This window comes from Cynoglossus semilaevis, chromosome 9 (assembly GCF_000523025.1).
Source record: "Cynoglossus semilaevis isolate Cse_v1.0 chromosome 9, Cse_v1.0, whole genome shotgun sequence".
In the NCBI taxonomy this organism is placed as follows: Eukaryota; Metazoa; Chordata; class Actinopteri; order Pleuronectiformes; family Cynoglossidae; genus Cynoglossus; species Cynoglossus semilaevis.
This window is the reverse complement of record NC_024315.1, coordinates 14,738,837-14,766,228: the sequence shown is the minus strand read 5'-3', so window position 1 is coordinate 14,766,228 and position 27,392 is coordinate 14,738,837. Positions and strand designations below refer to the sequence as shown.

The 27,392-nt window shown below is 41.4% G+C and overlaps 1 protein-coding gene across 1 annotated transcript in view; it reads left to right on the top strand.

Moving 5' to 3' along the window:
* xylt1 (xylosyltransferase I) overlaps window positions 1–26,378 on the top strand; it is a 71,308-nt gene extending 44,930 nt beyond the window's left edge. Inside the window, exons 4-12 of the mRNA XM_025058488.1 lie at window positions 1,041–1,213; window positions 1,348–1,550; window positions 5,793–5,873; window positions 7,904–8,120; window positions 8,330–8,506; window positions 12,729–12,994; window positions 16,010–16,208; window positions 22,210–22,543; window positions 25,433–26,378. Coding sequence (XP_024914256.1) covers window positions 1,041–1,213; window positions 1,348–1,550; window positions 5,793–5,873; window positions 7,904–8,120; window positions 8,330–8,506; window positions 12,729–12,994; window positions 16,010–16,208; window positions 22,210–22,543; window positions 25,433–25,755 — 1,973 coding nt within the window. The 3' untranslated portion in view covers window positions 25,756–26,378. The remainder of the gene's footprint in view (window positions 1–1,040; window positions 1,214–1,347; window positions 1,551–5,792; window positions 5,874–7,903; window positions 8,121–8,329; window positions 8,507–12,728; window positions 12,995–16,009; window positions 16,209–22,209; window positions 22,544–25,432) is intronic.
* The last annotated feature ends 1,014 nt before the right edge of the window (window positions 26,379–27,392 follow it).

Here is a 27,392-nt window from a genome sequence, read left to right as displayed (position 1 = left end):
GCTTCACAGTGAAGCCTCTTTTTCACCTGACAAAAAGCTTGAATCACTTAAGATGAGTTCTTGTCCCATTTGAGAGCTGTTAATCTGCTCGGGTTGAGTGAAGCCACAGTTGGCACAGATCTGGATTCGACATGGCGCCCCCTAATGTGGGTTAACTTTGCCTCAAACTGAATCAAAAACATGTTTGGGATATGAGACAAAGAAACAGGTTGTGACCTGGTGTCAAAGGTCATACAGCTGAAGGGACTCTCTGGTGTAAACACCACTGAAGAAGGGAGCAGACTGAAACATTGAGGACATCAAATCTTTATAGTTTTTTTTTTTAAATTAATTAACTAGGCCTGGTTCAGTGTGTGTGTGTGTGTGTGGTGTATTCTTCATGGAAATGAGTCACGGTTCTTTAACTAATTTCCAAGACAAGACTGAAACAGACAAATTACTTTTTGAGGTTTACAGTGTTTTATTTTTATCCCAGTGAATCACCGCGGCCTCTCTGTCTGTAACACAGGTCTATTTCATTTAAATGACAAAGCTGGAAGCAGTAGGACATGAGCCACAGTAATTACATGCAACACCTACAGTCAGCTTCTGTCAAAGCACCGTGTTTGTATCATGGGCCCGACACACAGGCAGCCTCCTGATTGGTGGGTAGAAAACAGATATTTCCTCACTTCAGTCTGAATCAACAAAATACCCACTTAATCTTCAATTGTTAATTATTATGAATATGCTAATCATCCCTCAAACTGCTACTTACTGTGTTGCCTAGCAACTACGTTGTGCCGCTGCTGTAGTGTATTGTCCACCGAAGAAGATTTAAATATTATCATTGACTGTATTCATTAGGGTTTAAATTGGACTTTTTTTGTTCTGGGAATAGGGTTTTAATAGAGTGATGATTAAAAACACAGCTTTAACTGTGAATGTGATTCATTCTGTGACTGAGTGTGGAAACAGTTGAAGAGAGGCCTGCTCAGAGACCCCGCCCTTTAGGAATTTCACACAGGGACCAGTTCATTCACTTTCTTGTTGTTCCACAGGAAAAGCCAACGTCAACATCCAGTGGGACGAGGACTCTGCCGAGAATCTTCCTCTGAACCCAGTGAGGATAGCATTTGTCCTCGTGGTCCACGGACGAGCTTCTCGACAGGTTCAGCGTCTCTTCAAAGCCATTTACCACACGTCGCATTATTACTACATACACGTGGACCAGGTGAGAGCCAGAGACCCACATGGACCAGCCCAGTTATACACATATACAGTATATAGAGTAAAATAAACAAAATATACAAAGTGCTAAAATGGGAACAATTATGAACGACATATTTGTCATTTTCTCCTGTGCAGCGCTCCAACTACCTGCACAGGCAGGTGCAGGCATTAGCTGCTCAGTACCCTAATGTCAGGGTGACTCCATGGCGGATGGCCACCATCTGGGGCGGGGCCAGCTTGCTGACCATGTATCTGCGCAGCATGGCCGACCTTCTGGCCATGAGGGACTGGAGCTGGGACTTCTTCATCAACCTCAGCGCTGCTGACTACCCTATCAGGTAAGAGACTGTCACCCGGAACTACATGGGAACCAGTGAAAGGCAGCGGAATGTCACCGTGAAATAAAATCTGAAATCTGAGCTAAAAACTCAAGAATCGAAAGGAAATTCAGTGATTAACCCAAAAGTTGGTAAATTAGCCAGTAAATTAGAAAGATTTGAAGCTAAAATTGAATATGCTTAGCGTTAGCACAGAAGAGGAAAAACATAAATAGCTTCAATTGAGCAAAATATTAAAAATGTATAAAAGTCTTAAAAGTCTATTAAAGCACAACATAAACAATATCTAAATGATATCTGAGATAAAAAATGAGACAAATATGCTAAAACTAGCCAAAAGATGACATCACTGTCTCTAAATGGACTGAAGTCACTATAAAACTACGTACTAAGGTATTTATATATACATATATATTGCCAGAACATACCAAATATAGCCAAAAGGTTGCCAAAAAAAATTGAAAAAGGGATTTGCCAAAAAAGTAGCCTAAACTTTATACCATAAATATGTCAAAACGTTAGGTTAGCAAGGATGGTAGCGCACGGTGTATGGGCTGTAACAACCCTGACATTGGTGAACAGATCTGCGCTCGTACTGAGGAAACCAAACTCCCCTCCTCTCCCCCGGTCTGAGCTCCTGTGGTCAACGCTGAGCTTTAAATACAGACTCGAAAGTGGAAACCCACCAGACCGGTGGAACAGAATCTCTGCTTTTCTCCATCGCTCTCCTTCCACATCTGCTCTAGAGCGTCCCCGCTTCTTTGCATGCAGTCCATTGAATGTGTTACATGGTGAACTGATTACATTTTAATTGCCCCGGGTCGATACCTATTGACTCCCTGGGTCTGTTGTGTACTGTAAGTCCAAAAGTCGACTCCACTCTCCCCAACATGCCCTTTAAAGAGCTAAGAAAGGTAATTAAAAGCCACAGAGTCTCAGTAAAGTGGACACACTGCATGGAAATGGGCAGAAATTCCACGAGTTGTTCTGTTTCTTTTTTTTTTCAGTCCTCGGGGAGTTCGGGGTCTGCTGGGTTTTTGATGTAGCTCTGCAGCAGCCAATTAAAATCCTCCTATTAAGGAGAGAGTTATCTCTTCTGCACAGCCAGATGTCCACTAGTTGAATTTAGACAAGCTGTAATAGCCAGTGGGTGAAAAGGAAGCTAGATCTGATGTCTCCACAGCTGGAGCGGAGACGCAGCGGCGACTGTGGCTCTGGTCCACAGACATGTTGTAGTTCTGTCCTACTGGTGTTGTCTGTTCAGTGTTCGGATAAACTCTACAGACACACAGTGCGCGTCTGTGCACCAGTGTGTGTTGCACGAGCGTGCGTCTCAGCACCTGTGGGTGTAAATGTGTGCATCATTATCCCGTTTGTCTGTCTGTCAGTGAAGGAGTTAGAGTATGTGCAGGTGTCTGCGACCAGACGCTGCAGCTCTCCCCCAGTTTGCCTTCTCATTGGTATGACTGTGGTGTTGCTGAAGAAAAAAGGGCTGACGGAGGAGGTTTTAAGCCCCATCTGTTAGGAAACCAAACGATTGATGGAGCGAAGGAGGGAACAGAGAAAGAGAGAGAGAGAGAGAGAGGAAGGGGGGGGGCAGGCTTTAGATCTGAGTCATATGGAAATGTGTTCATGTCTGTCCTGTGTATTTGCTTAGTGAACACATTCATAACCACACCTTGCATGTTACCCTTTTCCACTCTGCACACCCCACTCAGCTCAACATGCAAATGTGAGTTGCTAAGTGGCAGACATGTGTTCAGCTGTGAGTGAGAATCTCTACAAAACTGGAACTTAATCAACTGATCTAGAGCCGAGCGTCTGCTTCGGTTTGTTTGGGTAAAACATAATGGCCGTCCATCCTAATCTAGTATTTCCTTACAGGACAACCTGGTCCAAATAGTACTTATAATGGTGAGGCCAGGAATGTCTGACCCACACTGGACAGACTACTGCTATTGTTGTCAGTGGGAGTGGAGACAAGAAAAATGTCCCCTCTAATTCCCAGATAATGTCCGTCCTGCCGCATGGATGGTTCTCAAAGACAAATTCAGAGATCCAGGATCCCTCGCAGCAGCGCGGGGGGGGGGGGGGTGTCCCTGGAGAGATATATTTCTCTGTGTGTGTGTGTGTCCTCAGTGTTCTCTCTAAATGCGTTGTGTAGGTGGTTGAAATCGTTATAAAAGAAAACATAAAAAATGTATTAGATGAAGTACTTGAAAACACCTGAAAATACTGATATTGTGACCAAATAAACTGGAAGGAACAGCAACCTGAAGGGGATAAAAGAGGTGACTCTACGTATGTAATGTGCAGTAATATTAATGACCATAATCCATTAGCTCTGTGAAGCTAACTTTAGCCGATCATTTAAAACACATGAATCTACCTGCTGTTATTTGTTGTCTAGAAACGTTCATTTATCTTGATTAAAGCAGGATTAATCACAATTAATCCATAGCTACCCTGTGACTGATCAAATTAAAAGATTCAATTGTTTGACAGCGCAACCAAGATATTTACATCACTTAAAACATCTTGACATGAACAAGTAATTAATTTTATCCATCAACAGGAGAAGAAATGTAGCTGGTGACTGACTGAAAGTCTGACTGTGAAACAAGGTTGAGATCTTTTGGACATGTGGTGGACACGTTGGACCAATCTGGGCCAGGCAGGAGGGTGAAAGGAAATGTCCAGGGAAGATTAATGGATGCAGTGGAGGAAGATATGGACATGGTTGATGGTCAGATGACTCACACTGGTGACCACTGACGGTGTCAGCAGTAGGGCAGAGATAAAAGCAGCTTCAGGACTGCTGAGTGTCTGTAGGGAGACTACAGGTGAAGTCAGACGTTCGCTCTGTTAGAGACGACTACAGTCTTCATCAGACCTCTCCTTCTCTTCACCCTCATTTATCCTCCTAAATCCTTTCAGACTTTACAGCAGCTTCTCAGACGTGTTGATGGAAGAGTGTGACGGCCAGTGTCTGCAGACGCCGTATCTTCTAATCTAGTCTTTGTAAAGAGAAGGTTTTTCTTTTGCATTTCTATAATTGTAACCCTGTGCCGTGTTCTTTTATATTAAAAAGTTTGAAAAAAAAACTTCAGTTCATCAACTTCAGAACTTTTTTAATAGCTTCTAGACGAGCCTTAGATTTTCTGCGTTGGTGTCGTTTCATAACCAGGAGCGTCAAACTCCGTTAGTCTGGTTTGTTGAAACAGAACAACAAATGTGGGGGATATAAATGTATGAGGTAAAAATGTTGAACTTGTTTAATAAAACTGAGAAGAATTTAAATGTAAATGTTATAATTATAACATTATAAAATAAACAGACACAATAGAAAAAATAGAAAGTGGTAAACAATAATGAAAATTATATTTATGAGATTTAAGGTAAATATGATACAACGTGAAGATATATATAGTTATATAGATTAAATATGATACAACGTGAAGATATATAGATTTATATAGATTTACATATAACAAAACACTATTATAAATAAATCATTAAAATAAAATAAATAAAGTAAAAATATCATTATGTGACAAAATGTGTCATAAACAAATATATTTATCAGACTTATATTATTAAAAATATTCAAATGAATTGTATTAGTTCATCAGAGAGGTACACTCTAGACATGTTTTAATGATTTAAATCAATACTTTATTTTTCTGTTATTTTTGTAATTATTTATTTATAATTATATTAATTGTATTGTTTTATTTTGGGGACATTTCTGTGAAAATATATTATTGTTGAGGGGAGTAGGAGAGTATTTTGAGGTTTTGGATTTAGTCCAGAATTAGGATTAGATTTAGGATCAGATTAGATTAGAGTCTCAGGTACTCACAAAAAACAGCATGTGTGTGTGTGTGTGTGTGTGTGTGTGTGACACTGCAGCCACAGGGCTGACAGTAAATTAGACCCAGAGGAGGGGGTAAGCACTCAGGTGGGAAATGTGGATCTTGGCATGAATTCACACTGTTCTGTGTGTGTGAGTGTGTGTGTGCATGTACCATGTACTGAATTGTCACAGTAGACATGCAGACACACAGCAATGTGAGTGTGTGTGTGTGCATGGGAGGAGAAGACCAAGAAGTGGATGATCATCATCAGCTGAGGACCCCCACTGTTAACCTCCCTCCCCCCCCACTCCCCCAGTCGATGATGGACTGGAAACCACAGGTCAAACCACATGTTAATGTTTATCATGTCTGTCTTTTGTCTTAGGACCAACAACCAGCTGGTGTCTTTCTTGTCCAAGTTCAGAGACATGAACTTCATCAAGTCCCACGGCAGAGACAACGCCAGGTCAGAAGCATCGCTTAATTCTTGAAAACAACCGTACTACTACTCACTCTCTCTCTCTCTCTCTCTCTCTCTCTCTCTCTCTCTGTCTCACACACACACACACACAGCGTACCACAGGACAGTGTGGTCAGTCGTTCACACATCTGTGACTTCATAGACTTCATACCTTCTCGGCAGGAGGAGACCGTGGAGCTCAGATCTGTGTCTCGTTCACTTCCTTCTGACCAGCTGGTCATTATTTAACACAAAAAGATTTCCAAGATCACCATTAAAAAATACATTTTGGGAAACCAAAAACTCAGCAGGTTTGAAGGAGTCAGCATGACTCAGCTCTACCTTTTTGTTTTTAGAGACACTTCAAATTGGTTTTCTGTCAAGGATAAAAGTGAGAGTTTGTAGCGTTAAAACGTTACAGAAATGATTTTCATCCCTGACATCTTTACGGCGACAGATAGGCTGCAGAACAGCAGCAAATATTTAATGATGGAAGTAAAAAAAAACATCTGAAGTTTAAGTTAAAAAACACCAATTATAAAAAGAAACTATTTGTTTTAGGAGAGCCGCATGGTGGATTAGTGGGCACCAAGCAGTTCTGTACCATGTTCTTTAAGTTACACACGTCTACGCTGGACCGCAAAATGATTTTGAAAAAATAAAATGTGTGTCAGTTTAAAGGTTAATTCATTTTTAATTCAATTGTCGAAATATCAATCACACTTATGCAAATATTCATGCCGTGACTCATTTTACTTAACTTTTATTTCTTCTCCAGTGGTTACAAATGTGTTGGAAAAAACATGTTGGAAAAAAACACTCAATATATTGCAATATACTGTATTGTGATACATTATATCGCAATATATGGTATCAGCCCCTGTATTGTGATACGTATCGTTTAGTACGATTTTCCTTCTCTGGGACAAATAATAAAAATACTGTGACGTTTGTCACACCCACCCCTGCAATATCTCCCTGCTCCTCTAGGTTTCATATCCCTTATTTTGGAAACCACGAGACTACAAAAAAAACTAATCACTATTTTTTATAATTAACTGCATATAGATAGAGTAGTCCTATGTGACCTTTGACCTAATAACTGTCTCCACCGACATTTCAGTCTGTCTCCACCTCTAACTTTCTGAGGGATGGTGTTCAGACATGTGCCCTTTAAAGTGTCAGGGTTAGTGAGGCCTTCAGTGTTGTTACTGCTCTGCCAGGAGGCAAATGGCATTTTGGGGTTTCACACCATATTTCACACCAGGGGGAGTCTTATGTAGACCAGTGCTCCTTCAGCTTTTAGTTGGCGCAAATAACAAATATGTACATTTAGCAAAACATGTGCCAGAGTTCATTAGTAAACTGAAAAGAGTGAGACGTTCCCCCAGGACAGAACTCACTCTCACAGTAGAATATGGATCCTCATTAAATGATGCGTGCTGGAGACACAGTCTGAACGCTTCAGTCTTTGACAACAGTTAGCTGCAGAAATAGGAACACACCTGTCTGAGGACTTTTTGACTCACACAGTGCGTCACCAGCTCAGAGCCGACCTTTGAGAACAGAGAGAACGGCTGGACCTGAGTGACCTGAACTTGACTCGTTCTTTCTAACACTGGATACAGTCACAGCGGTTACAGCATCCATTAAGTATGTATGCAGGGTGTCACTTTTCCTGCCCTGGATGGGGGAGAGTAGAGACGCGCAGTGACACGTTTTCACTAAGAAAAGAAGAAGAAGCTGGGCCTTACACGGTCAACATTCAAATAACCAGTTTTTTTCTTTAATATTATTATTTTCATGTAATACATCTGAGGGTTTTCTGATGTGAAATCAAAATTTGTAAAAGTTGCAATTAAGGATGTACGATATTAACTTTCTGCCGATATCCGATATGCCGATATTATCCGAACACTTCATTTCAGATTCCGATATCAACCGATACCGGTACAGGACATTATCTCCTGCATCCAATTTTTATGATCCATTAACTCGGAGCCACATTTGGAATGAAGTACTTCTGTGTTCTCCAGGTTTATCCGTAAACAGGGTCTGGACCGTCTGTTCTTCGAGTGCGACACACATATGTGGAGGCTAGGAGACCGTAAAATCCCAGATGGAATCTCAGTGGACGGAGGGTCCGACTGGTTCCTTCTCAACCGTATGTTCGTGGAGTACGTGGTCAACTCCAAGGACGACCTGGTCTCCAACATGAAGAGGTTCTACGCCTACACCCTGCTGCCTGCTGAGGTGAACATGTTACATATGTTTTATATTGGTTTTATTTGGATTCTTAGCCTTGTTTCAGCTAAATGCTACCAACGTTTTATCAGTTTTATCAGCTAACTTTGAACTGCTTGTACACTCACTTTAATCTTGGTACGTATTTAGCATTTCTGGCTAATCTATATTGCTTGTTGTTTTATTCTTCTTATTTTAACTCCACTCTTCTTCTCCAGTCCTTCTTCCACACAGTGCTGGAGAACAGCGCCTACTGTGGCAGCATGGTGGACAACAACCTTCGCATCACCAACTGGAATCGCAAACTGGGCTGCAAGTGTCAGTACAAGCACATCGTAGACTGGTGCGGATGTTCTCCCAATGACTTCAAACCTGCAGACTTCCACCGCTTCCAGGTATTGGAACCAGAAAACAGTGAACTGCTGCAGGTGTGAAGTCACCTCTAAACCCCCCCCCCCCGATCTGAAGAACCCGCTGTTCTTCATTTGCTGTTTGAAGCAGCCAGTGATGTTCAGTCATGAAAGTGTCAGTTTCAGGTTGTGTTTCTGTTGCTCTTTGACTTTTCTTGGTCTTTACGTTGACGTTTGGTTAAGTCCGAACGTCAACCTGCAGCAGTTTAAGTAAAATCCTGGTCTTTATAGGTTACGACGGCAGAATAAAGGTCTTAGACTTGAAGCCGAATGTCTACAGGGGACGTCGTGTGACCCTTCCAAATCAAAGTGAAAAGAATGTGTCACATTAAAGCTCGTTTGCCGTGCACACACCTCAGTGTATTGTGGGAAATCATCAGCATTTAGTCTCCAAAGTCCCTGCCCTTCAGCCATTCTCTCCTGCCCCCAGTGTCCAGTCTGTTCCCACAGCTTTTTAAATTCACTCCCAGCTGAAGAATATTTCTCACAGTACGAGCATTAATGATCATTAAATAATGAAAAGTTAGCTTTTCACCATCATTTGTCTAACATTTAGCTAACCCATTTAGCTGTGTTTAATGTGAACTTATAGATATGTGTGACTGACATTTAAGGTTCTCAAGGTTCTTTATTGTCACTACACCACATGTTAGACATGAGATGAACGAAATTAGTTTCCCTGGTCCCAGATCGAGTGCAGGTGACAGAGGGGTGAGAGTTCAATATAGTGCAGGATTGAAGAAAGAGGAAAGTGTTGATGCAATGAATGAAAGACAGGAACAACAACCGTGTGCAAAGGCAACAAGAGCAAGATATGTGGGGAAGTTGTGATTCGTTGTGCAAGCTGCAAAATATGTATTATTATACTTAGCTTTACCTTTATTTGTTCCCGAGCAATTTTCTTTTCTTTGTTTTCTTGCTAACATTTAGCTTTGTTTAGGCTAACTATTCTGAATTTCCTCACTGTAGGATAAACAAAGGAGTTCTTGCCAAAATCAGTATTTTCTGAGCTAATTCTTTGGCTATGTTTTATTTTAACTTAGTTTAGTTAGACCACAGACTTTGGTTGCTGAAGGTTGTCTTTTGGATAGCCTTTAGCATTTCATACACTGCCAATAACACTAACTAATGAAACACATAAATAAATACAAGTGAATATAGCATTTCATACACTGCCAATAACACTAACCAATGAAACACATAAATACATGTGAATATACGCTGTGAATAGGATCTAAATCTTTTACTTTGCCTTTTTTTCTCATTTTGGGCTTTAAGCATTTGGCATTAGCCAGTGGGTTTTTCCCCCTCACATTTAGCAATTTATGGCTAATAAAGAAAATGATGTCTTATTGGTGCAAATGTATCGTTTTAGCTCTGTCTGTAACAAAGACACTGCCAAAGGTCCTCTCACCACCAGAAGCCTTGATATTTTCCACTCTCAAGCTTTGCAAAAGTAAACAATATTCTTTAGACGAGTAATAAAAGTCTCCATTAGGGCCTTTGTGATTTTTCACGGGCATTTGTCCCTGACCACCTGGTAATTTCTACCCCTGGCGTCACTATTGGACATTTAATGCCCACGATCAAAGTAAAAGCTGTGAGACAGATTGAAAATGTTCTGCTGCTGTGAAATATCTTTCAAGTGCTGTGACTCACAGCCTCCGCTGTCCTTCACATACCAGTCAGAGTGGTGGTTCTGACCTCACTTCTCCTCTGACTGGACCTGTCTGCCATCTGTCTCGCCTCAGACACTGGCAGTTCAGTGCCAACAAATTACCACATATCTTTGGCTCTACCCTTGGATCTGGCTGGCATCCTGGTACCAATGAAGACCAACCTTGGGAACTAAACAGCCTTTTCCAGAAACCAGTCGGGCTAGCATTAACAGATCTTAATACACGCATTAAGAGTTCCCCTCTGTGTGGTTGAGAAAATCCTGAGGAATAAATAAGTCTTGGATGAGTTTTAGCAGAAGAAAGGGATCATTCAAGTACAAGGATTCAAAAGTGGCCTCCTGGGCTGGGGTTTCTGTGTGTTGGAGCAGAAAAGTGGTGATGTGTCCTGTGTCAGACACAGTGGGCTGTTGTTGAGTACTGGCTTTATGGATTAGGTGGATTAGGGAAATTTGATGGAAAGGATAGGATAACTGCATCACCTGGTACTGTATGGGGGGGGCAGAAGTGGGGAGACTTGGCCAAGAGTAAATCCAAGGAGACACAATCTTTGGGTCGGAGTTAGAGAAGGTCTTTTATTCCTGATTTCACCTGGACTAACACAACAACTAAATTGACTATCCAATTTCCATTTGTCATCACAAAACTATTAGCTAAAAAGTACCTCGATGCATTAATGTTCCCTCCAGTTTTACGGATTATTATTTGTCATTTAAGGGTTATTAATGATATATGATGATCTAAGGTATACATTTAAGTTAGAGATGCACCAAAATTAAAATTGTTGGCCGGAACCGAAAACCGAAAATGAGGAAATCAAGGCTGGAACCGTAAACCAAAACACAGAAAGCAATTATTAGTACCATTGCATTTATGGCTATGACTTTGAACTAAACCTCAATAAAATCAAGACACTCCCACGTATGTGTACATTGATACATTGATAATGTACAGGTCTACGTACCTGCTGAAAGATTGTCAAATTAAATATGTTCTCTTATAAAAACACTGTAGTGAAAACACAAGTGCATTTAAGTCAATTGCTGGATCAATTCTCGTGTGCGCTGCTTTATTCCTGCATCCAAGTAATAATCTTTATAACGCGGATCAAGTCGCAACAAAGTGCAGAGGATCTGAACAGATCTCAGTGAAACGTGTGCTGCCAGACTCTATGAGTGGACTTTTCATTGTTTTCACTCCATGACCTAAACTTCGTCCTAAACTTTTGCTTCAGATTGTCCACTGGGGGTGGTAACATCAGGGCAGGGCTGGTTGTGCACATGTCAACGCTCCCTCCTTTATTTAAAAGAAACACAGCTCCACGCTCTGTCCAGAATCCACCCTCTGCACTGCTGTCACTGCTGTTCGACTCCACTCTCATGCTTTATTGCTGAGTCATTTGACTGGGGAGTAAATGCACCAGTCTAAAAAAAGCCCTCAATTCAAAAAGTTTTGTGACTGGTGTGAATGTGACTACACTCACCACTGCAGCCTGAGAAAACAGCGAAACCTCAGAAATGTGCCAGAGCTTCATTATGTCTCCCATTTTCTGCAAATTGCACCATGGTGTTGGCTGCTGGGTAACTATCAGTAAATAGTTTTGTGACTGGGACTGAAAAGATGTCTTTGTGTTTAAGCCAAGCAGAGAAGGCGGCAGATTTCATGATGCACCATCAACCACACAGGCAACAGTTTGGCAGTGACAGAGAGGGTGAGAAAGAGATGAGAAGACTGGGGGAGGCAAACGGTGGGGGGTGAGGGGGTTGACACAAACAGTGTAGAGAGAAGTGGTGAGGAAAGACGTGGCGCATGAATGCACAAACACAGAGACGGGAAGGGTGTCAGAAAAATCATACATCTGCAGAACCAGCGCTGATTAATATTCCTGTCATCAACCTGTCTTGTCACAGAAAGCTGGAGTGACTCTGCCCTGGTGAGGCAACAATCCCCCCAACAGGGGGTACTAGGATCCATTGTTGAACCATTAACTTTGAAAGACCTCCGTTTGTTTCCACAAATGTTCTGTAAAATTCTGTAGTTTGGGAAACATCAACATCAACACCCAAATAGTTTCCCTTTGACCCAAAAGAACCGCAGAGGTTTGTGGTTCCTAAATGTTTACATTTTGCTGTTTACAGTACTTAAGGTACACAGATGGAGTCTGTCAGCGTAAAAATAACACGGGGCCCTCTGTGGTAGTGGAGGGTACCACAACTGCAAATATAACTTAAAGTTTGTACACACAAAAAGCTAACATACTATATTGGTTAACTATATTAATTATATTAAATTTAATTGAGTTGCATTTTAATTTTGTGAGTTGATTTGTTATGTTGCTTTACATTTTCTGCCTTAACAAATATTATTCAGTAGAATACTATAACCATAACAGAATTCACAGAGAATCATGTGACAACAGTTATTATGATTTTCACTGGTTCTCTTTACACAACACTCCTCATTTCTACAGCCACTCTGACCCAAAAACCCTAATCCGCCCTGGTCTAATCTTCTTTCCTCCATCTCTGCAGCAAACCATTCGGCCCACTTTCTTCGCCAGGAAGTTTGAAGCCAGCGTGAACCAGGAGATCGTGAACCAACTGGACTCATACTTGTTCGGACCCCATCCTCAGGGAACACCGGCGCTAAACTCTTACTGGGAGAACACGTACGATGAGCCGGACGGTGTGGCCAGCCTCTCGGATACGCAGCTCACGTACTACCACTCCTTCTCACGCCTGGGCCTGGCCAGAGCCGCTGCCTCTCTGCAGGGGAACCCGAAGGATCACAGCTGCAGGTTTGTTTTGTGAACACCAGTCGTTTACCTTTGCAAATACTGACTGCTCTGGTTTTAATGTTGTTGTTCTGTGTAGTACTGTAAGTACACAGACACACACACACACACCGTGGCTCACCTGTACCTACGTACATCTGCAGGTGCATTTCAGTCTGAATGTAGTGTCAGAATCCACCCATGCACACATTAGCAGCAGAAACCACAACATGTTTAAAAGGCTTTTGTGTCCGCGTCGGTGTCTGGGATCACATGTCACAGAGACAAGATGGCAGTAATCCAGCTATTCATTTTGTAAAAGGATATCATAGCCTGTCAATTAATCCCCTTAGATAATGGGGATAAACAGGTCAGAGCATTAAAAGCAGCCTCTGCTGGGACGCTGTGTCATTAGTGGAGACGTATGAATACCTGAGTGCTGTTCACATACGGAAAGTGGAAAAAAAAAAAGAAGAAAATGATCCACATGATGCTTTTACATGCTAATGTGGCCAAACTGATGGTTTCAGTTCAATGCACCACAGCAGGGTTTCAAACAGCTTGTTTTTCAGTTGCATCTGAAACATTAAAAGCAAAGGATGAAAAACCGGATGAAGCAATGACTAATTGACAAATATGCTGATGGGAAACACACCACAATTATTCAAATTATTTTTTTATATTCATAATATTTTGCATGTTAATATCTGGAAAATATTTACAAATTATAATGAAACAAGTTTTTACAAAATCGAAGTCTCCGCAAAATCATTGAAACATTTGTGCATAAGTATGTGTGTTGGTGTCTGCTCTGAATACAGTGCCAGAGTTTTGTTTTGTTTTTATTTGGGGTTGTATTGATTTAGAATTTTACTCTCTATGATGAGATTTTAAAACTAATCAAGTGTCTTCTTTTCAGCACAGAAGTTTTTATTTGGAATCTGAAAGCTGAAATGCCTGTGTGTGTTCCTGTTGTAACTGTAGTTGTGGGTAGGTCTCTGCAGGGTTTGTGTTAAGGGTGGATACACGCTGACCTTGTGAGGACATTTGCAGGTCACTGAGAGAGAGGTTAGAGATTTCATTCATTAGGTCAGGAATGCATTAGAGCATATGTGTCAAACTCAAGGCCCGAGGGCCAAATGCAGCCCGCCAAGTTGTTTTTGTGTGGCCCGCGGGAGCTGCAAAAGCATTTACTTTAGAAGTCCATGCAGCAGATTTTCTTAACCTCTATTCTGTTAGTATCAGAGTCTGAAAGACCTATTATATTAAAATATTGGCAGATTATCTTTAAATAAAGAAAGTATAATGGATATGAGTGGATTTTCTTAGAATGAAGTACTTGACTGGTACTGGTCCGTGGACCGGGGGTTGGGGACCCCTAATCTATACAATCTTCCATTTACAACCGGCCCTTTAAGGGGAACTGTATTGCTGATGTGGCCCTCGGTGAAAATTAATTTTTGTTAAAGACAAAGACTGGTCATATATTTGTAATATTAAAGTTTAGAGTTTAGAGAACACGTGTTTCGTTAAAGAGACCGCCGTATTTATTGTGGGTGAAAGTAACAGACGTTTATTCCTTTTTAGTAAACGTCTTCTTTGTTATAATTTCCTGCAACTGTGTCAAACAGGCCCTGACTCCACTGTGCACACATTTGCAGGGATGTGAGCTGCACTGCATGCCTTCAGAATTCAGATGTTCTAGCAGAAGACGTATAGGTCAGGCCCAGTGAGCGATGGCAGCAGCGGAGGATTTGGCTCCTTCTGCAGCTCCTCTGTGACCGGGACTGTGGAGTGAACGGGCTGAATGGTGCTTCTGTGCAGCTTACGTCTGGGCCCTTTCACTGTCAGCACCACCACACCACATCTCTTTTGGCTAAGACTGAGCAGCAGGGAAGGAGAGGCCGGAGAGGAGGAGAGAGGGAGGGATACGAGTTGGAGGAAAGAGAGCAGAGAGGAAGGGAGGAAGGTAGAGGTTGAAAAACCTCAGGGGAGGAATGAGTGTGTGTGTGTGTGTGTGTGTGTGTGTGTGTGTGTGTGTGTGTGTGCACTCTGCATCCTTTTAGGTGTAAATATTTGCTGTTCTGCTTGTCAGGGTAGGATTTACTGGGACAAGTTGACTTCTGCTCCTTTAGTGGAATACTGATGAGATACTGGGCACCAGGGAGAGGGCCGGCACCTGTGTGTGTGTGTGAGAGAGAGGGAGTGTGTGTGTAACAGTTATTATCATATTACGGGGACAAATGTCTGTTTAGACATCGACTCTACCGGAACGGGTTTCACTTAGACCCAAACTCTAGTCATTAGTCGAAGTGAAATATATATATACACAATAGTATCTGTAGGAATATCAATGTATATTATATACTGAATATCAGTGTTGAATGTCTCAGGTAGGGGTGTGAGAAAATAACGATACACTGAAGTATCGTGACATTTCATTTCACGGTACTGTATCGATATTCTACAGCACTGTATCTTTGTATTTTCCGGACTATAAGTCGCACAAGTGCCCTCTAGTGGCTGTCAGTGTGAAAATAACCAACAGGCACATTTTCAGTGGTACAGGAGTAGCAGTGTGAAAATAACAAACATGTGAAATTATATTTTTTATATATAAGTCGCACCTGAGTATAAGTTTTTTGACAATTAAATTGTTAAAAAAAACTCAATATATTGTCGTGCCTATAGTATCGCAGTACATCACAATAAATGGTGCAGTTGCCCCTCTAGCGTGATACGTATTGTATCACCAGATTCTTGCCGATACACACCCCTAGATTTCGGCCTAGCTTTGTCTTTTAAATTTCAACTATTGGTGAAGGTATTTGATCTGTTTTGGTTGGTGTTTGTGTGAGTACATTTGTGGGCCAGTTCATTTCAGCATCACAAGTGAAGCACTTTGTCCTTGGGTGTTTTTGCATACTCAAACGTGGCCTCTGTGGAGAAAAGGCTGTTGATGTCTGTTACCAGGATTTGTTCTTCTCATTTCTTGGAAAGACTGCTAATGTTCTCTCCCTTCCTGGGATTCAATTCCAGGTATTTCCCTATGGGCCACCCTGTGTCAGTCTATCTCTACTTCCAGTCGGACCAGTTCCAGGGCTACTTGGTCCAACACCACGCCACCAACCTGGCCACCAGCAAGCTGGAGACCATGGAGACCTGGGTGGCTCCCAGGAGGAACTTCAGATTCACCAGCCCTTCGTCCAGCACCTTCGGCAGGCTGCAGTTTGCAGAGGTGAGTCAGCGTATTTGGTTTGTGTGGCATAGCGTTTGTTTTGGATTTACATTAGCACAGATTTGGCGTAAGCCACACAAAACAATTAGTCAGCAGTTCCAGCATCAGGAAATGAGTTCCATTTACACCCCGCAGCAACAGCAGCAGCAGCAGCATCACAGGGAAAACACAAGCACGAGCTGCGGCTCATTGCAATGCTGACCTCACATTCACGTCTATTGCGACCTTGGCAGACTCACGGAATAAAATGGTGGCAGTAATGGCCTTGTAAAATGTAAATTGATTGAATTCATCTAAGTTTATAGGGATGAGTGCGTCCGGCGCTGCTTATTTGTTGTTTCCTAATAGAACGTCTTCTCACCTTCACACTGGAATGCTCCCCCCTGATTGTCTTGTTATGTTAATCTGTGTTTCTGTTTACCAGCAGGCCTGTTTAGGATACACTTACTGAGCTGTGACGTGACAGCCACCAAGTGTCTTCTTAAAAAGGACCAAATTAACTGAGTGAATGTAAAATGACTCCTCCTCTGGTTTAACACCAGCTGCTCTGGAGGAGCCAGAACCGGCCACAGATTTGTGAATGACTTTGTTTTCTTTTGGGTCATGAAAACACAGCTCCTTTTTTCGCAGCAGGGAAAAAAGTCTCTGTGATTAGACTACAAGTTTTCACTTAACGTGGCAGATTTTAGTGCATTGTTTTGTTCTTCTTTCAGAAATCTTTTTCTGGGTTTAAAAATAGTTATGCTAAATTTAAATTTTATATTCAAACCAAGTTATTTTTACTAAAATAAAGTGTGTATTGGCAAGAACCCGGCGCTACGTATTACATATATGTATATATTATATACATATATTATATATTATATAGTAATATTATACATATATTATATATATTATATATTATATAGTATATATTATATATTATATATTATATACATATTATGTATATATTACATGTATATACATTATTTGTGTATTGGCAAGAACCCGGCGCTACGATACGTATTACAATACGGGGGCAACAGTACGATATATCGTGATATATTGCAGTATAGGCAGGACCATATTTTGAGTTTTTTAATTGTCAATTTAATTGTAGGAAAACTGTCAGTCTGTACAGTGCTGTAGAATACCGATAAGATATCTCGGAACTAAATATTCTGATATTACAGTGTATCGATATTCTTACACATTTTTGGACGGAGTAAAACCCATCTATTACAGATGAAATGTTTAAAAATGCTTCAAAATCCCAGGAGGAGCAGACGACCTGTGGCTATTGTAACGCTGTCATATCTGGACAATGTGGAAAAGCCGGTCCTGTTCTGGCCTTTGAAAACATGAGTGACATCACAAGTGACATGAGCTGGGCTTTTATCTGGAAGCCCACTGCTCAGCGTCCGTCAGTCAGTCTGTCAGTCACGGGGAGTTTAACATCTGCTGCCGCTCCCTGCCTCTTTGTCAGCTTTAGCCGATATGACCCGTGACATTACAGCTTCTATATGCTGCCGTTTGCAAGATAAACCGTACGCCCGGCTCAACAACGTGTCTCTTGTCCTCCCTCAGACATAAGGGGAGACAGATCTGTCTTTCTTCTCCTCTCTCCGCAGCTGCGTTTATAGGCCCTTTTACAGCATGATTTAGTGACGGAGCACTTACAGCCAGCACAGTTAAAATTAGTATTTCACCTCAAGTCTGATTTGACATTGAGAAGTATATTACAGTGTGATGGGTAAATCTCGTACAGTAGAGTGACAGGCTCTGACTGATGCTTTAGGCCTCGCTCTCTCACACCGTACTCTGCTGAAATGTACAGTACTGTGTACACACAAGTGTGCTGAGGCAATACACAGGCACATCTGCATTCACAATTTAAATGATGTCATGAGTCGAAGGTAATACTTAATAGTTATTACAGAAGGCTAATTTGTTCAAAATGGTTTATGTGAAAGCGGTTGTCATGGCAACCGACCAGTCAGTCAAACCTGCATACTGTAACTAAAAAAATAAGATAAAGATGGACTCGAAGGAGCAAAAATCTCAAAAAATCAAACTGTAAGATAAAAAAATTGCAAAAAGCAGTTAGCTGTGACACTGGTAGTAGTAAAGCCAGCAGACTAAGAGGTGTCTCACATTAGCCGCAGGATGACTGATGGTGTTGTGATATATTTGATGAAGTAGTATTTTTGTCTATACAATAAAAAAACAAACCATTTCCCCCCAAGAAACTTCACAAGGATTTAAGTTTGTTGAACAACCATCTGCCAAAACTCTGATAGAAACATCTGTGACACCACTCAACAAACAAGCTTCAACTCCTGATGAAAGACACCCAGGAGGCTGAAAGATAAACTTTGGAAGAATAAATATTTTAAATTTGTTTGGTAAATACATAATTTTTTTTAATTGGGCTTTTTTCTAACCGAATGTTTAGAAAAGCTAATTGTTGTTGTCTGCAGAGATGAAGACGATAATTATTTTGTCATCTCTCACTTAGAACAACAGATTAAACAATTTCCCTTTTTCTAAATGTTATTGTTTGTAATCTGTTAGTCAAACTCTTGATTTAAAACCTTTACTCTAGTTTGACTTAAGTTCATCGCATTTTGTGTGATTTATTTTCTTTCTTTCGTCAATTCTTTAAAGCTGACGTGTCACTGCTCCCTGCCCCCACCTCACCCCTCCCCACCCGCTCTCCCAGTGTATCTTTATTAACAAGCATCCATCCTTCTTGGCCGTGGACCCTCAGTAGTGTAAATGTGTCCCTGGGGGAGTTTTCTAATGTGGCTGCAGAACATCTGGGATTGATTAGCTCTCAAAATAAGAGCCACTAATAAGCTCCTGTGCCGATCTTTAAGAGCTGCCCAGGACCGTCGGTTTTTAAACCAGAAGTGGACGGGGACAGTCCACACAAACTGCCTGATCAGAATAACCAGACTGGGAGGCAGTCAGAGAGTCAGTAAATAGGTGTAAACCATTCAGTTTACAAGTTGTACATATTGGTACGGCAGGGTCAGCATGCTGAATCTGAAGACTTGGCCTTGATATAAAGAAAGTCTGACTAATTGTTTAGACTAAAGGTTTCGTGGAAAACGTGAGTTAACCAAGTCAGTGTCAGCACGAGGAGGAGGTGATGGAAGTCAGAGTGAGTTAGGGACTCAACATTAGCTCCACAAAGGCATGTCCCCCTGAGTACAGCTAAGGATGAAAGAGATCATAAGCCTCTGTCTTCATGAGCAGCCTAGAGTCTTTGATTGGCCATCTGTCATAAGCCAAAGCTCAATGGTTAACAGCAGCAGGGGGCAGCGTCGAGGTCAATGTCATGTTAGCAAGTATTGTTGACACTGGGTACAGTAATTACTACTTAGCCAAACGGTAACTAAAAAAAGCTAATAGCTAAAACATTAGCTACAGGACTAATATTTTGCAAGTGACCCAAAAATGACACTGCAACATTTTTGACAGCAAAAACTAAACACACCACATATAAGTTTGAGTGCAGAGAGAGAGAGAGAGAGAGAGAGAGCACAAGTTCTGCATAATTAATGCTGGTCCTCACAGGCGCACGTTGCCCAATCTCCTACGGGGCTGAAGAAGCAGCAGATCCCGGGGGTCACAAACCCGCAGCATGTGAATGCTGTCAGAATCTCCCTCTCACAACATGGACTGTAGCCGTCCATCTGCAGTGGATTACAGAGATTCGTCTGCCGATACTGCTTTTATTTCTTTCTGAGCCTAAGAACAGGAGAGCTGCCAATCAATTGGGGATGTAATGTGTGCCAGTGATTTAGCCTTGAATAAAGTAATGAGCTCCAGAGGTGCCAGACAAGGGAGTTGATTAGTAATTTCAGGAGAACAGAGCCAATTTCCAATGGGCTGAAATGGCAGAGGTCAGTTCAATAATGGAGTTAAAAGCAGAGGAGTCTTTTACAGACACTCGAGACACTTGCACTCCATCTCTCTGGGTGCCTCGTTCATCCAAGTTGCACCTATTTATACTTTGCATCCTAATCCGAAATCTCTCAGGATTGACCATACAGTCAGTTCCAGTCAGTCATTGATCCTGCAGCAGGGTGAGGCTGAGTTAATCAACCGCCATTGTCAGGATGAACACTTCCTAAAGCCTGCCTGCCTCTCACATTTCTGCCAACGCACCATGTATATTTCACTGTCAGTGTGTGCCGATGAGTGTACGCATGTGTGCGTGTGCACGTGTAGGTGCGTGTGTGTGCGTGTGCTTCGTCCTCCACTTCATCATTGTGTCTCCGGTCGTCAATCTCGATCGCTCCATGAGTCTCATTTACATCATACCACACGGTTTTGCTATCTGTGCATTTTAGAACACAGGGATTGGATTACAGACGCCGACATTAAAATGACACCTCTGCACATTTCCTGTTTTCATAATTAGCGCCTAAGTCGATTGGCAGATTGGATTTGTCAGTTTAACCTGCATCAAAGCACACGTGCACGCGTGTCACTGTAGGAACTGATGCTTCTCGAGGTTGTAATCGTGTCCACTAGGTTTGGCTGCAGCTCCCCCTGGAACCCTGACAGGGATTACATGGTGGAAGACAAATTCATTCTTTCATTTCTCTCCTTCCAAACAGTTGTGTTTTGGGGGTTTGAACATAAATTCAAACTGGTGATAATCCATCACAAATTCAGAGAAGTTATAATGTATACATTTCATCTACCCGGTGGTCATGTGACGTCGTCCACCACTCAGGTCTTGGCCAGCTATAGTCTTGTCTGGTTTTTTGTTTTTATTTAATTCAAAATGAAGTATTGTTATTATTCTGTCCAATCAAATGTTTAATTAAAGTTTCACAGCCAGTTATTCTCAGTTGACACAAACAAACTTGTGAAATAGTCTACTAACACTAAATGTTAATTATAATTGTAACCTCAGAAAATGTTCCATTATAAATGGACTGGTTCTTCCTCTGGCCGTCCTCCAGTGTGTTGCAGGCTGGGCTGGCAGCTCCTTCTGTTTGCTGCAGCCGGAGGCAGCAGGCTGTGTGTCTCATAAATCACCAAAGTATCTGTGACTTTGCTGTAATCTGCACCATTTATCTCAAAGTTGCAGCAAATGATGGCAAACAATGCACTTTTCTCCATCTAGGTGGAGGATGTGGAGCTATTGGGGTTTTTTTTATTTGTTGTTGTTGTTTATTCTTTTTTCACTGTTGACGTCTCTAGTTTCTGTCAGATATGCTTTGGTCAGAAATAATTACTGCCCCTGTCTAGTAACACCCTCGCCCCCTGCTGATGTAAGGTTGTAATCACTGTCAATGTTGTTTATATTTTGGACCAGTATTTCTTTCTCTCTCTGATGCCGATGATACTGTTCTATTCATTAGTCAGTTTGAGCTGGGTCTGCGTTAAACCTATGACAGCAACAAAGGACACTGGCCCTGTTTACAAAAAACAAACTTAATTATTTCATGTTAAATGCCATGGAGGCTAAAGTAGTTTGGTCCTTGGTTCAATTACAGTAACCCTTCATCTCCCAAGCACAAGGTACATCAGAAATGGCATTTGAAAAATGGGTAAAAATGAGGTCGAATTACTACATTGACCACTGTTGTGGTGACCCGTCCATGAAAACGATACATAGCCAGAATTCTAAGACTAAAAGTCAACACTCAAAAATTGCAGTAATATTTGAGATTTCAAAGTTCTGTCTAGATTCAACAGAGAAATGTTATTTCCAGTCACCTGCCGCAAACAAATGTGCCAGATCTAGTCCCTGGTCCATATCTTTGATATCAATAATTTAAAGGGTTCTAGTGAAATATGTAGGTTGGTTGTAATGGAAGAATGTATATATCATTGCCTTTTGATTGAAATTATATTGTCAAGAGTGTATTGTGTTCTAAAGTTTGCACTAAAAAAATTCCCATTTAAGAAGAAGAAATCTCCCCAGATTCAGACTTTTTGCATTCTCTCTCTCTCTCTGTGTTTTGTTTCAACTTTTTTTTATCCTGTCCAATCGCAGATCGGGACAGACTGGGACGCCAAAGAACGTATGTTTAGAAACTTTGGTGGTTTAATGGGCCCCATGGATGAGACCGTGGGCATGCAGAAGTGGAACAAAGGGCCCAACATAACCGTCACAGTGGTGTGGATCGACCCCACCAACGTCATCGCGGCCACCTACGACATTCTGATCGAAGCCAGCGCTGAATTTACCCACTACCGCCCTCCTCTGAACCAACCTCTGAGACCTGGAGTGTGGAACGTCCGCATCCTGCACCACTGGAGTCCCGTGGCTGAGATGAGGTTTCTCATCACACCACTGACGCATCACAAACACCAGCCCATACGACAAGGTGAGAAAGAAGGAAAACCCCACAGCACACCACCAAACAAAAATCTCTCAAAAAGCATACTGTATGTAATAAAATATAATAATCTTCTCCTTTAAAAGTAATCACAATTCACTAAAATCTTGGCCTGTTTAGTTGAAGTCAACGCTGATACTGGCAGGAATTGAAGAAAGATTCTAAATCAGTCACATTTTGATTACATCACGTCTGTGGCCTTTGGGCTGTTATTTGAATAGTCCAGGTCTGTTATGATTTTCGTGAGTCAAAATGGTCCTTAGAATCCAAATATATGCACTTACATTAATACAAACACACATACACACCCACAGAGTGTTACTCTCCAGAGCCTTATGTTGTTCACAATGACCTTTCTAATCAGGCCCCCGGGTCCCTATGCAGACCCTGGCTGTTTGTCATAAAAGTCACCTCTAATAACCCAGCAGACTGCTCACACATACTGAACAGAGTGTTAAACAACACAAACCTAACCCTCCAAAACCAAGGACACAGTGAAGTCGGTCAGACCGCCTGGATCAGGAGCAGGACTTCACTGTTCCTAAGAGTTCAGATGTTCACTTTCGCAGAATCGCGATGAGATGAAATGGGACATAAAAATGTGTCGCAGCTCTGTATTGATGGTGAGTCCAAATGATCTGGCGATCTTTTGTCAAGTGTGTACATTAAGGACTCATCTCTTCTGGTTGTGTGTTTGCTGACTCCAGAACGTTTAAAAATGGATTTGAACAGACTGCATAAAGAATGATTTGTTGATGGTAGAAGCCAAGAGGTACTAAAGTTTTATTACAGTAAAAGTATTCCTATGACAAAGTACATAAACGATACACAATCCTTTCCTAGTTGTGGTTGTAAAGAGCCCCACAGGCCACATGGACGAGCCAGGGAGTGTGGGTTCCATTCCTATCTGGAAGTTTGTTCACTTACAGTGTCTGTTAGTGAGTGTTGTTGTTCTGCTGTAAGTTCCCCAGGGCCAAGTGAGATTCAGGTAAATAATTGTTTCAAATCATTTTTACCGTACGAAATACCGTAAGGATCCTGTCAGAACAACTCCACAGAAAACCCTTTAACAGATAAAAAAAACTAGTATTACATGAGTTAATAATGAACTGAACCTAGGGGTCACTGTCTGCAAATAACAATTCAGTTCAACCTTTATACTGACGACCATCAAGTTTATAGTCATTCTACATGGAATAGAATAGAACAGAATATACTTCAGTTTTTCACAATAAAAACAATTAAAAATAAAAATGATATACAGAAGTAATCATTCAAATGTGCAGTCACTCCATAAGTCTCCCCTCTCGCCTCATGACCCAACCCCCACTTCCTACTGCCCTGGAACGAAGCAGCAGATGAATTAATGAGTTTGGATTTGGATTAGATTTAAATACACATTAAAAATAACTAGTTTAAAATATTTTTTCCTACCCACTGCTTCGGCTAATGAGCTAATTTAAGCGAGTGCTGCTATTTATTATTCTAATTGTTTTAATTAGCCTTGTATCATTTGATCTTTTACATTTGCGACTGATTTGTCATTTTTATTGTCATTATAATGTTTATCGTCTCTACGCCCGACATGTTGATGAACGTGTTTGATTTTAACAGTTCCTATTTCATAGCTAGTACCAATGCCGTGTGTGAAGATAAACTCCGGCATCAGGTTTCACTCTTACGTGTAGCGAAAATAAAACTTTACAGCCTGGATTCCTGCCAACCTCGGCAGCAGCAGACTCATGCACACACGTCTCACACACGTGTACTCACACACATGCACTCACACGCGTATCCTTACGTAAAACTCGTAAAATGACTATTACTGCTACATATGATACATTACACACACTTCTTTAAAAGTGTAGCTGTCATTAGCTGAAGCCAAACCGCCGTTAGCTCCAGGTGGAGTAACATCACGTCTGTCTCCATCATTCTGTCACCCATGTATGAAAAATGCTGATGTGTGCAAACATGTGGGTGTGAGGAGGCTTGTGCTGCCCTGCCACACTTAGAAAGTTGGGCCAGGTCCTCACAGTTAAAGGAGCGGTGAGGAATGTCACAGCTTCCATGGAGCTCGGGGTGGATGGAGAAAGGGTTTCCTAGAGAATCTGTGTCCACAGTTTGCTGTCATCCTGCTAAGTTCGAGCCTCATGGAGAGAATGAGTGTGTGTCTGAGTATTTCTGACATTGTCTTGAAAGTCAGCTCTAGAACCACTTCACAAACCACATCTGAAACTAGGATTTAGGAAGTCTAGCCAACAAAGAATGCTTAAATCGGTAGTTACTGTCGAACAGTGGTTTTCAAACATTTTTGTCTGGTCTGCACTGTGGGCTTAATTGTTGTGCCTTTTGGCTTAATCTACTTGTAATGTATTACGTGTACAAGGTAAAATGTCAGACAGCCAACTGTTTCTGGTTCACGTTTGCTGTAAGGCTGAAAGATTTTTTAAAAGCAGAAATGCTACAATCCACAATCGCTAAAATTTTTGCAAAAATGAAAATTAAACTTGAGAAATACACAAAAAGCGACGTACCATAAATTGAGTAAAGATGTAATATTACTGAGCCGGAGGTTGAAATTGGAAAAATTGAAAGCTAGCAAAGACATAAACAAAATAAATAAAAAAAAAGTGTAAATGTTAGCCCAAAGATTAATGTCAAAGATGACAAAAAACGGACTAAACAAAACTTGCAAAATACAAAATTTTAAGAAAAGTTGGTTAAAAATTGTTTTAAAAAATTGTAACTGAAACTACTTATGAGGCAGTGAGACGTGATTAGACCGAGCTAGAAACACTCAGCTAAGATAACAGACAAAAGTGTGTGTTTGACGACATTTCTAAACACCTCGTGTCTTTCTTTATGTTTCTCCAGAGGACACGCTCAGATTCCACAACGGACCTGCGAAGAACAGCTACATGGAGCAGAGCTTCCACGGTCTCAACCCAGTGTTAAATATCCCTGTCAGTCTGGGCTTCGTGGAGCAGGCCAAGAGGAACGCAGCCCTGACCGGCCCAGAACTGGACCACTGGGTGGACAGCCTAGTGAGTGAGCTGTGGGACGCGGCCGACATCTGCGCTGTGGGTCCAACAGCATGTCCTGTCATGCAGGCCTGCTCCAAGAGTCCCTGGAGCTCCATGAGCCCTGACCCCAAATCCTATCTGGGCGCTCCACGAGCAAATGGACGCATCAGGTAGCAGCGAGGCCTCCAGCTGGACAGGAGGCCACAGCACAGGAGATTCACTGTTGATTTTTATTTATTTTAAATGTTTGTGGTTGAGAAGAGAATGGAAGGAGAGTGTGGATTTTTTTCTGTAGAAAGAGGACGATGTTTGTGGAGGTTGAAGAGAATGATCTTTTTAAGATTTCTCCTCTGAGGGGATTGTTCTGGCTTCGCTCTTTCAGTCTCTCAGTCTATTTATTTTTTCTTCTCATGACTGAGTCTAACTGTGATACAAGTTTTATTGCAATTTAACAGCATCCATTTTGCTGCTGAATGAGTTACGAGATTAGCCTTCAAAGCCCCGGTCAGGGGCGCGACACTCATTCGTGAGTGTGAGTTTTCAACACTGGTAGCAGAACAACGTCTGCTGCAAAAAGGCCTTAGCTGTCAGACGTATCTGAGGAGGACGTACTGAAGTACTGAAGTTAATGTGCCTCCTGAAGATTAATGTCAGTAACGAAGAGAAGCAGAAGATGAGATTGTGTGTGTGTGTCTATTCAGATTTACCCAAATACTCCCAAAAACCTATATAGTGTGAAACTACTCAAATATAGCAACACTGAAAGGATAAGAAGAGGAAGAACTGGACTTGCTTAAGTTCCTTATTGACAGTTAACATAGTGGTTCTTAACTTTTCCTGCAGCGCCCCCTTTTTGTAGATAGGACTGTTGTTACACAAACCAAGTAAAGCTGCAGGAGCCCTAAACATGGGCTGCAGCTTTTAGTTCAATTGAGTTCCCTAACAGCTATTGCTGGAGCAAGTCAAAGTTATTTTAAAGTAAACTAATATCACATTTTTTAGCCATCATAAGGTCATTTCTATTGATTTAATGGCTAACCTTTATGTATTCCAAGCTGATTTTATTTACTGTACACTCCTGTAGCTTATTTGAGCTACAGTAAATTGGCATGGTGAAATGGAGGTGTCATGTATGTGGTTCCTCTGGGAATCTAACCCAGGACTCTCTGCTTGCAAGGCAGGCATGCTAACCAGAATAGTGTGAATCCTGAATTGGTATCGAGGTTAATCGTAATCTGAACACATAAGCAGGTCCGTTTGTCTTCTAAAATCATTGGATTGAAAATGACATGCAGCACTAAATGAACCTAGCTGTAGCCAATTAGCAAAAGTAATTTTAAGTGCTTTTGAAGGATTTGAAGGATTGTGCATAGAATCCATGTGTGAATCAGTAGAAAAAAGTCAGCAACAGCAGCACAGTGTCCATAAGGAGGTCAAGTCATTTCTTTTTTGTACAGCACAAATTCAGAAAACATTTGGCTTCAATGAGCCATGAAAATAAAAGAACTTTCTCTATAAAAAAAATATTAATTCAAGGCTTAGTAATTAATTAATCATGGTCACATTTCACTTTTTTTTTTAAACAAACTGAACCAATGAGCTGAATCCAGGTGAAGTCATTTTTCATCTGTCTACTACATTCACAGATAACTATAAACTCACAGTACAATTACAGATGTTAATATATGATATTAATATATTGGAACACTTTTTTTGGCTCTAAACCCTGTCAATTGGGCTGGATACAGCCAGGTCTGTTGTAGCTAACGTTAGCTCTGTTGTCTGTACCAGGTCTGTTGTGTTAGCTCTGT